Source organism: Mobula hypostoma, chromosome 6, assembly GCF_963921235.1.
Source record: "Mobula hypostoma chromosome 6, sMobHyp1.1, whole genome shotgun sequence".
Lineage (NCBI taxonomy): Eukaryota > Metazoa > Chordata > Chondrichthyes > Myliobatiformes > Myliobatidae > Mobula > Mobula hypostoma.
The window spans coordinates 166296530-166308485 of record NC_086102.1 but is presented as its reverse complement, the minus strand read 5'-3'; the positions used below and the strand labels follow the sequence as shown (position 1 = coordinate 166308485).

General features: G+C 42.5%; 1 protein-coding gene across 2 annotated transcripts in view; it reads left to right on the top strand.

The window, feature by feature from the left end:
- Window positions 1-3673: 3673 nt before the first annotated feature.
- rapgef4a (Rap guanine nucleotide exchange factor 4a) overlaps window positions 3674-11956 on the top strand; it is a 293410-nt gene continuing 285127 nt past the window's right edge. For both annotated transcript variants that reach the window (XM_063052160.1, XM_063052159.1), the window contains exon 1: window positions 3674-4117. In XM_063052160.1, the coding sequence (XP_062908230.1) occupies window positions 4035-4117 (83 nt within the window). In that variant the 5' untranslated portion in view covers window positions 3674-4034. The remainder of the gene's footprint in view (window positions 4118-11956) is intronic.

The window sequence follows — 11956 nt, the reverse complement described above, 5'->3', positions numbered from 1 at the left end:
TGAAGGCAGAATGACAGATGTGGTTTGTGTAGATCTAAAAGGTAAAAAGAAAGCTTGCGTCTGACATCCCCACTAGTCACCTTAAAATTATGCCCTCTTAGCTTAGCTATTTCTACCTGGAGAAAAGATCTTTGGCTGCTCACTTGATCTATGCCCCTTATTGTCTTGCACACTTCTATCAAGTCACCTCTCATCTTTCTTTGCACCTGTCTTGTCCCAAGACATGCTCTCCAATCCAGGCAGATTCTGGTACATTTCCTCTGTACACTCTCTAAATCTTCCACATCCTTCCTAAAATGAGGTGATCAGAAGTATACATAAAATACCAAATGTGGTCCGAACAGGTTTATATAGAGCTGAACATCACCTCACAGTTCTTCAACTTGATCCCCCAACTAATGAAGGCCACCACATCATATGCCTTCTTAACAACCCTATCAATCTGCATGCCAACTTTGAGAGATCAATGGACATGGACCCCATGATCCCACTCTTAAGAATTCCGCCATTAACCCTGTATTCTACCTTCAAATTCAACCTTCCAGTGCAAATCACTTCACATTTGACTGCATTGAACTCTATATAGTTGAGATATCTATAGGAGGTGGTTGGTTTATAGATGCTAGCGTATGTCTCCAGAGATGGAGGCAGGGAGATGCAGAAGACGAAGGGAGGTGTCAGATCTGATCCAGGTGAATTTAAGGGCAGAATGAAGTTGATGGTGGTAAAGGTGATAAAATTGCCAAGTTCTGCATGATTGCAGGAATTACAACCAATGCAGTTATCGATTTAGCAAATATAGAGCTGATGGTTTTGCCAGAGTAGGCTTGGAGAAAGGACTCCTGCTTGTGGACAACAAAAAGACCCAAGTAGGTGCTCATGATTACCTCTCTGATCTGTGGAAAATGGGAGGAAGTGGAAGGAAGTGAAGTTTCTGAGGTTAAGGACAAGTTCTGCAGAATGGACGAGAGTGCTTATGGAGGGGAAATGTGTTTAAGGAACTACAGCAATTGCTTCAGCATGAGAGTGCAGCCTATCTACTGTTAAAGCATTTCAATGTGGGTTTATAATAAGACTCAGCATCCAATCGGAGCCAGTTTCCTGCAGGAAGTTCATGGCACAGCATCGGCCAAAGTTAAAAGCATGTTTCGTGGACAGGTAACCAGTCAGCTTGGATTAAAGAATGGGGTCACATTTTTTTGATCTGGATCAGATAACCTCTGACAATCTAATCATAGTCATACATTATTGATCCTGAGGGAAATCGGTTTTTGTTATAGTTGCACCATAAATAATTAAATAGTGATATGTAAATTATACCAGGAAATAAGTCCAGGATCAGCCTACTGGCTCAGGGTGTCTGACCCTCCAGGGGAGGAGTTGTAAAGTTTGATGGCCACAGGCAGGAATGACTTCCTATGAAGCTCAGTGTTGCATCTCGGTGGAATGAGTCTCTGGCTGAACGTACTCCTAATGACTGAGTTTAGCATTCTGAACAAGGGCTATTTTGACATTGCTCTGAACATTTTGGATTAAGACAGAGTGTTGACAAAGCAGCTCCAGATTCCTTGCACAAAGGCAGAGCTTCTGCTGTAAACATTATTTTCACTCTCAGTTATTATTCCACTTCAGTTAAAGGTTTGTGGGTTTAAACCCTTCTTCAGAGATGCAGGCTGGAAGCATTGAGCAGTGCTGCACTGTCAGAAGTAATGTTCTTTGGATAAGTTTAATAAAGCCCAATGCTTCTGTATAAGTGGATGTTAAAGGTTAATCCTTCTGGTGTAACCAATTGTAGCAGCTACATGAACAAACCAATGCTCCTGCTGGTGACTCCACGAGCAGTTATCCTTGTATAAAGCACACTCCAATCATTATGTTCAAAAAAGGTCAAAGAAATGTACTCAATTCTTTATTAGCAACTAGCAAAGCATACAGTTTTGAAGCGATGAAACGTATGATACTAAAACTAGCATACTTAGGTGGACTTCAACGAAGTTAAATAAAGTTAAGTGATTTTAAGTGCAGTTAAGCGAAGTTAAGCATAATTAAGCGGTCAACAAAAGATATGGCAACCATCTGTCCTCAGCTCTAAAACTGTCAAGAACAAAGCATAAATACTGTACATAACTAAACCCTTTGGTTTTACCGCGCCTGCAGCAGTGTAACTAGTAATATACATGATAAGTGCATAAATTAGAATACAATGCAGATAGAATCCAACCAACACACACAAAGTGCTGGAAGTCAGCAGACCAGACAGCATCTATGGAAAAGAGTACAGTAGATGTTTCAGGCAGATAGAGTGCATGTGGGTGATATTGAACCTGATTCTGATGTTAATCATAGAGTCAACTTCATCAGGAGTCATGAAAACTGTGCCATATTCCTCATACACTATGTGATCTTACTAAAATTGAAACTGGTTTCTTGTTTTCCTGAAAGGCAGCAGTGATTGGCTTTCATTAAGGGTTAATTGGCTGTGAGGCACTTTGTGATTTCCTGATAATGTGATAGGCTTGACAGAGCCATATGCTGTTTCCTTCAAACTGGGCTGTTTCAGGTTTAATCTAATGAAGGACAGATTGAGGTACAGAGTCACATTTATCCAATTGTTTGGTTAATCGTGGGTGTCTCTGATATTGGTACTGATCAATATAAGACAGTATTTCATTGCATATCCTTATTTTTCCACACTCTTTCAATATCCTCCTATATGACCCATCACTCTGAAAACACTATGCGAATTTCCATGTGTATATTCATGATAATCTCTTTTAACCCATCACTATTGCCAGTGATTGTACTATGACATGTAATACAAATTGAGCAGAAAGTTTAACAGCCCCAGCACAAACCCCATTTCCTCACCACTGAATCACTCTCTCCAGTAACTGAAGCAGATAGTTCATAATCCTGTTATCACATTTCACCAAGGGTATGTTTCAGACCATGTATCCATGACAACATCAGGGCTGTCTGTTTTCCCCTCAATATAAATGCTCAGTTCCATCCATGTTCCTATTAATTTACACTGGCTCCTGGTTAAGAAACACTGTTACTAAAGTACTTTAAAATCTCTCCATGCTCTAAACCTGTGATGTTCCCAGTCTAGAAAGGTTGGATACAACAGGGTTCCTTTAATTCTTGTCTTTTCCATCTCTCATTCTCTCCATCTTTGATGCAGTTCCTTCTGCTGCAAGGACCAACATTCAGTTTTCTTTCACCAAACATCTTTATCTCTCTCTACTCCTTCAAGGTGCAGATTAAAGCCTCCTCTTTGCCCAAGTGTTGCCACCCTTTCCAATGTCAAATCATACAATCAGGCAGCACCACTGGCCAACAGCCGGAGGTCAGGTTTCTGGTTGTGGATTTCCATCAGACTTCCATTAATCATAACCTGAAGCCAAAACTTTGTTTCTCTCTACACGAGTGCTGCCTATCCTGCTCAGTATTACTAACATTATCTGTTTTTTCTATGATTTAGGTAACATTTGACAGGTAGCTTAATAGCAGGGAGAATGACTTATTGGGGTAAAATGCAAAAACTACATATAGCTAAAAAGTGCAACGTACTCTGAGTGTTCAACATGTTCACGGCTTCTCAACGGAAACAAGGTTTATTCCGGAGAGGTGAAATTGCGGGTGTTCACGTTGGCTGGGCAGTAAAGCGCCTCCGACCACTCACTGCAAGGGTACGTTTCTCCGCACCATGCTGTCGACTTTCCACTATGGCTTGTTAGATTTTACACTTGTTGCACGAAGGTAGGAAACTGCCGGGTGTTAATTCTGCAGTACAGAACCCTTCCAATCCGGCAGTCTGCGAGCGCGCTCTCTGCCGCTATGTACAGATGACTGCTGCGGTCGCTGGTCTGCTCAATCCACTTTGAAGCACCGGCGTTTGTGCCGCTTCTGCACTCTGACGTCAAGGATGTTTTACGCTCGCTTCTTTCTCGGGGTTCGTGCTAGGAAGTGATTGTTTTCAGCTCCGACGGAGTCAGCAGTCACCTCTCGTTAAGCCGGTCGCCGCGGAGCCTATGATCTCCCCTGCCATGGTTTCTGCTCACACATCGTCCCAGTCTTCGGCATCAGCAGAATGGATTGCGTGCCTGGATAAAAGGTAGGAAAAATGTAAGCGGGGACTCTTCAGCTCCGTAAAAGAAATGGAAATCATGGGAAGGGGGTTTCTAAGTCTAGAGCCACTATGGATTCTCTTGCCTGTGGAGAAGACGGAAAAAGACAATGCAGTGATAACAAAGCAGTCAAACGATGCTGGAATTGCCAACCAACCATCGAGACTGGAAGACGATTAAGACACCGAGGATAGCTATAAAGGTCATTCTCCGTCTCTGAATAATATCCATATCGTATGCAATATAGTGCAATGCTACTTTCTCGATTTCTGACAGCAAACCCGGTCAATTGTTTAATTGGAAACACGGCACCGACGAAATAGTTTTTTTGCATGATTGTATCAGGAGCCAGTTAGCATGCCAGAAGCATCGAAGATCTGTATATACTTTAAAAAAAATGCGACACCTGCAATCTTTGCCAACATTAATTTTGGGGAATTTCGTTGACTGTGTTCAAAATTGAACCACATGTAGGAATCAGGTTACACGAGTTTGATATCCGATTCCACCAGGTTTCTGCGGAGACCAATGGTGAAGAAGCAATTTAAATAGGAAGTGCAGGCCTGTACTTTCCTGCACAAGCGGTGGGACTTAGTTCACGCACTATCAGTGAAAAATATTATTAATGTTTGGGCTGATGAAAATTTTAGTTGTTAATAATGCCTCTCGATGTTCTCTTAATAGCTAATCCAGGATCAGTCTTAAAATAACTCCCATCCTTTTTTTGAGTCACTGTCACAGTAAAATAATTATTTGATGGCCAAGGCCTGATCGTGATGTATAGACACCTAAAGAGATTTTTACTATATAGGTACCATGTTAAATGTGTTTGATTTGAAAATACTGGTGTGTAATTTACAGTGTTTATCCATGTGGCAGTAATTCCCAATTAGCAGGCACTGGATATTTTCCAGCAGTTGAGTGGAATTTTTTCTGTTTTTGTATGTGTGTACAATAGGATGTTGTCAGGGAATCTTGCTTGAGGACTCCCAAGTCCCTTCGCACCTCTGATTTCTGAATTTTTCCCCGTTTAGAGAAAATTATTTGATGGTCAAAGCCTGACCCTGATGTGTAGAAATATAAAGTGATTTTATTTATTGTACAGGTACCACGTTAAAATGTGTTGATTTGAAAACACACTGATATGTATTTCTCAATATCACTTCTTTGCCCATTCTCACAAAGGCATCAATTCCATCATCCACATCACTGACATATAATGATGTCTGTGAGGCGTTTGTACGTCCTCACTGTGACAGTGTGGGTTTCCTCCACGTGCTCCAGTTTCCTCCCACAGTCCAAAGGCTGTATAGGTTGGTAGGTTAATTGGTCATTGTAAATTGTCCTGTGATTAGGCGAGGGTTAAATTTGGGGATTGCTGGGTGGCGCGGTGCGAAGGACTGGAAATGCCTATTCCGTGGTGTATCTCAATAAATAAATAAAGAAGCTGTCCCAGCACTGACCCCTGCAGAACACCAGTAGTCAGTGGCAGCCGATCAGAAAAGGCCCCCTTTATACCCACTCTTTACCTCTTGCCAGTCAGCCTATCTTCTGTCTATGCCAGTAGCTTTCCTGTAATGTCATAGGCTCTTGTGAATGATGGAATTGGTTGTTTTGTAGCCGTGTTTGTGGATGTAGGTGGAGGGGCAAGTTATACTGAGGAAGCAGGGAGTCTGCAGAAGGGCTTAGACAGATTAAGAGACAGTGGCAGATGGAATACAGTGCAGGGAAGTGTATGGTCATGCACTGTGGTAGAAGAAATAAAGGTGTAGACTATTTTCTAAATGGGGAGGAAAGAATTCCAACAGATTTGTCAGGCAAATTCCCCTAAAGGAAACCATGCTGACTTTGACGTGTTTTATCATGTGCTTCCAAGCGCCCCGAAACCACATCCTTAATAATGGACTCCAACATCTTCCTAACTACTGAAGTCGACCTATCTGGCAAATAATTTCCAATTTCTCACCTCCCTTCCTTCCTTAGAGAGTGGTGTGACATTTGCAATATTCCGGAACCATTTCAGAATCTAGTGATTCTTGAAAAATAATCGAGTGATTCTTTTACAGTCATTTTACACCAATCCTATTTTATTGTTCCCATTTCTATTGGTCGCTCCTCCACCCCTGATTCCCCAGAAAAGAGAACCTTCAATTTATTCAAGTAAGCCAAATTTCCTCAGTCATTTTCCCTGGTTGTGGTACCATTTGTTTTTCCTATAGATACTGTAAAGTTCTGCATATAGTATCAGCTCAAATTAATTTGTGTCACTTTTACTTCCAAATTGATTCAAATCCTAACCAAGGGGCTAAATCCATATTATAACTATATTTTTAAAATGTGAAGCTGAGGGAATGTGATTTATTGTTTACGAATACCATAAAAATGCCACTGATCCTTGCTTTCATTGCTGAGTTCAATGTCAGCTGTGGCTTTTATCTGAGTTGTGAGTTCACATTCTGCTTTATGATCCTGAGCACATAATTCAAACTGATGTTCCAGTGCGGCCCAGAAAGAGATGGTCTTTTGAATAAAACATCCTAGATGGATATAAAACCTTTATGAAATTATTCAAAATGGAACAAAGGAGTCTCTGTGGTTTCCTGTTCCTGTTAAGACTGCTTTACAGTTCACCCTGACACATTTCAAATCATAGTCAGGGACTTCATCAGGCTTGTTTGAAGATATTGCCAATTACCATCGGCATACAGCCAGCAGTACCAGGAGTTCCAACACACTAGACTACAGCTATACTACAAAAAGGAATGCGTACCATTCCATGCCCAGACCGCATTTCAGGAAATCTTATCACTTGGCTGTCAGTCTCCTCCCTGCATACAGGCTCCAGAGATTAGGACAACAAAGAGGTGATCGAGGGAGGCAGAAGGGTGGATGTGGAATTGCTTTGAATCGGCGGACTGGGCTGTGTTGAAGGACTCTTCAGAGGATCTGAATAAATACACCACGGTTGACCCAGACTTCATAAAAACGGTTGTAGAGGAGTGTGTCCCCACAAAATCATTCAGAGTCTTCCCCAACCAGAAGCCCTGAATAAACCATGAGATCCACAATCTTCTGAGGACCAAATCAGTGGCAGTCAGGTCTGGCGACCAAGTAAGATACAAGAGGTCCAGGTATGATCTCTGGAAAGCTATCTCACAGGTGAAGTGGCAGTTCTGGATTAAACTTGAATCACTGAAGGATGCGCAACAGCTGTGGCAGGACTTGAATGCTATTACCTCTTACAAAGTAAATCCAAGTGACGTAGGTAACAACAGGAGCTTCACTTCCAAATGAACTTAATGCCCTCTACGCTCGCTGTGACCAATAAAACATGGAGGGTCCTTCCCGTTGACCCTGTGATTTCAGTCTCAGTTGTTTAGGAGGATGAACCCACAGAAAGCTTCCAGCCCAGATGGGGTACCTGTCCGAGTACTAAAGACCTGTGCTAATCAACTGGCTGGAGTGTTCACTAATACCCTAAACGGCTTGCTTTAGCAGTTTGAGGTACCCACCTGCTTCAAGCAGGCTTCAATTCTACTGTTGCCTAAGAAGAATATGGAAACTTGCCTCAATGACTGTCGTCCAGTAGCACTTACATCCACTGTGCTGAAGTGTTTTGAGAGGTTTGTGAAGAAACACATCAACTCCTGCTTGAGATATATCCACTCCAAATTGCCTACTGGAAAACGGGTCCACTACAGATGCCATTTCATTGGCTCTTCATGGGATGATGTTTTCGCAGGGAAATGTACTATAGACATGTGGTCGATGTTTAGAGATCTCTTGCGGGATGTAAGGGATAAATTTGTCCAGGTGAGGAAGATAAAGAATGGTAGGGTGAAGGAACCATGGGTGACAAGTGAGGTGGAAAATCTAGTCAGGTGGAGGAAGGCAGCATACATGAGGTTTAGGAAGCGAGGATCAGATGGGTCTATTGAGGAATATGGGGAAGCAAGAAAGGAGCTTAAGAAGGGGCTGAGAAGAGCAAGAAGGGGGCATGAGAAGGCCTTGGCGAGTAGGGTAAAGGAAAACCCCAAGGCATTCTTCAGTTATGTGAAGAAAAAAAGGATGACAGGAGTGAAGGTAGGACCGATTAGAGATAAAGGTGGGAAGATGTGCCTGGAGGCTGTGGAAGTGAGTGAAGTCCTCAATGAATACTTCTCTTCGGTATTCACCAATGAGAGGGAACTTGATGATGGTGAGGACAATATGAGTGAGGTTGATGTTCTGGAGCATGTTGATATTAAGGGAGAGGAGGTGTTGGAGTTGTTAAAATACATTAGGACAGATAAGTCCCTGGGGCCTGACGGAATATTCCCCAGGCTGTTCCACAAGGTGAGAAGAGATTGCTGAGCCTCTGGCTAGGATCTTTATGTCCTCGTTGTCCACGGGAATGGTACCGGAGGATTGGAGGGAGGCGAATGTTGTCCCCTTGTTCAAAAAAGGTAGTAGGGATAGTCCGGGTAATTATAGACCAGTGAGCCTTACGTCTGTGGTGGGAAAGCTGTTGGAAAAGATTCTTAGAGATAGGATCTATGGGCATTTAGAGAATCATGGTCTAATCAGGGACAGTCAGCATGGCTTTGTGAAGGGCAGATCATGTCTAACAAGCCTGATAGAGTTCTTTGAGGAGGTGACCAGGCATATAGATGAGGGTGGTGCAGTGGATGTGATCTATATGGATTTTAGTAAGGAATTTGACAAGGTTCCACATGGTAGGCTTATTCAGAAAGTTAGAAGGCATGGGATCCAGGGAAGTTTGGCCAGGTGGATTCAGAATTGGCTTGCCTGCAGAAGGCAGAGGGTGGTGGTGGAGGGAGTACATTCAGATTGGAGGATTGTGACTAGTGGTGTCCCACAAGGATCTGTTCTGGGACCTCTACTTCTCGTGATTTTTATTAATGACCTGGACGTGGGGGTAGAAGGGTGGGTTGGCAAGTTTGCAGATGACACAAAGGTTGGTGGTGTTGTAGATAGTGTAGAGGATTGTCAAAGATTGCAGAGGGACATTGATAGGATGCAGAAGTGGGCTGAGGAGTGGCAGATGGAGTTCAACCCGGAGAAGTGTGAGGTGGTACACTTTGGAAGGACAAACTCCAAGGCAGAGTACAAAGTAAATGGCAAGATACTTGGTAGTGTGGAGGAGCAGAGGGATCTCGGGGTACATGTCCACAGATCCCTGAAAGTTGCCTCACAGGTGGATAGGTTAGTTAAGAAAACTTATGGGGTGTTAGCTTTCATAAGTCGAGGGATAGAGTTTAAGAGTCGCGATGTAATGATGCAGCTCTATAAAACTCTGGTTAGGCTACACTTGGAGTACTGTGTCCCGTTCTGGTCACCTCACCATAGGAAGGATGTGGAAACATTGGAAAGGGTACAGAGGAGATTTACCAGGATGCTGCCTGGTTTAGAAAGTATGCATTATGATCAGAGATTAAGGGAGCTAGGGCTTTACTCTTTGGAGAGAAGGAGGATGAGAGGAGACATGATAGAGGTGTACAAGATAATAAGAGGAATAGATAGAGTGGATAGCCAGCGCCTCTTCCCCAGGGCACCACTGCTCAATACAAGAGGACATGGCTTTAAGGTAAGGAGTGGGAAGTTGAAAGGGGATATTAGAGGAAGGGTTTTTACTCAGAGAGTGGTTGGTGCGTGGAATGCACTGCCTGAGTCAGTGGTGGAGGCAGATACACTAGTGAAGTTTAAGAGACTACTAGATGGGTATATTGAGGAATTTAAGGTGGGGGCTTATATGGGAGGCAGGGTTTGAGGGTCGGCACAACATTGTGGGCCGAAGGGCCTGTACTGTGCTGTACTGTTCTATGTTCATTCAACCCAGGTGTAGTGGTTACTTGGAAACAAACCAAAACCACTGAGAGACTGAGTCTGCATGCAGACACTGTATGATGTGCTTCCAAAATAACAAATTTCCAAACTAAAAAAAGTGCAATCGATCCTTTATTACAAAACTGGCAAAACAATCTTATAACGATTTTTTTAAAAAATCTAACAAAACTAAAATTGACGATATAACAGTTTAATTAGTGAAGTTAACGTAACTAGCATTTAAGTGGTCAACAAAAAGATACCACCTCTAGCTCTAAATAGACTAAACAACTAACTGACCACACGTGTATATACGTAACTATATACATTTGCTTCTACCACGCCCCAACCCATGTGGCAAATTACCCATAAAATACAATACAGAAAGAAAATAAATACATGACTTCTGTACCTGGAACTTCTGGACAGTGAAGGTGAATACACAAGGGTGCTCTTTGTTGACTGCAGCTTGGCATTCAGTAGTATCGTCCCCTCAAAGCTAATCAATAAACACCTTAGCCTCAATGGCTCCTTGTGCAATTGGACCCTTGATCTCCTCACTTCAGATTGGCAATGATATCTCCACAATCTCCATCAGCACAGTTGCACTACAAGGCTGTCTGCTCAGCTCCCTGCTCTACTCACCTTACACTTATGACTGTGAGGCTTAGTACAGCTCCAATGCCATATTTAAGTTAACTGACAAGACCACTGTAGTTGGCTTAATTAAATGTGGTGACAAATCGGCATATAAGAGGAAGATTGGAATTCCAGCTGAGTGGTGCAATTTCAACAATCTCTCACTCAATGTCAGCAAGACCAAGGAGCTGATTATTGACTTCAGGAGGAGGAAACAGGAGGTCCATGAGCCGGTCCTCATCGGAGGTGGAGAGGGACAGCAATTTTGTGTTCCTTGATGCTGATCTGAACTGGACCCAGCAAGTAAGTGCAATTATGAAGAAAGCACAGGAGAAAAGCTTTGGTATGACATCTAAAACTTTGACAAATTTCAGTTGATATGTGGTGGTGAGTATTTTGAGTGGTTGCGTCATGGTCTGGTATGGAAACACCAATGCCCTTGAATGGAAAATCTTACCAAAAGTAGTGGATATGGCCCAGACCATCATGGATAAAGCCCTTCCCACCATTGAGCAAATCTGCATGGGGTGTTGTCACGGGAGTAACGTCCATCATTAAGGACTCCCACAATCCAGGCTATTCTCTCTTGCTGCTGCCATCAGGAAAAAGACACTGGGGACTCAAGACCCACACCACCAGATTCAGGAAAAATTATTACCCCTCAACCATCGGGCTCTTGAATCAGATACTTTTTAGTTTCTTGGATTTACTGAGTATGCCCACAAGAAAATGAACCTCAGGGTTGTGTATGGTGATGTATATGTACTTTGATAATAAATTTACCTTGAACTTAAATTTTGAACTTGTACAAAGAAGCTGATGCCTACTCTACATTACAATAATGACATTTCAAAGATACTATATTGGATTAACAAGTTTTAGGATGTTCTAATGCTGTGAAATGTTTTGTAGAAATACATTTTGTCTTTTCTTTCATCAATACAGTGACACTATTACAAAAGCACTGCATGTCCATTTACTCTCCTCAAATTACAAACCCAAGAGAGAATATCGATGGTAAATAGTTAATTGCTGAAATTAATAACTTTAATTGCAAGTAATAATTTGAGTCATATGCCTAGAATTCAGCTTCATTGCCTTACTAAGAAAACAACAGAAAGTGGAAGAGCAGCCCACAAAAACTGCTGTAGGAACTCAGCAGGGCAGGCAGCATGTATGGAAAGGAGCAGTTTGGACAAGCAGCATGCCTTATTCTGTCTGGTTAATCTCCAATCTGATGGCATGAATATTGATTTCTATAATGTGCAGTAATTGGTCCCACTTCTCCTCCCCTCTTTTTCCATTCCTCACTCTGGCTCTCCTTTTACCTCTTCTCCTCCCATGCCTGTCACATTCCCCAG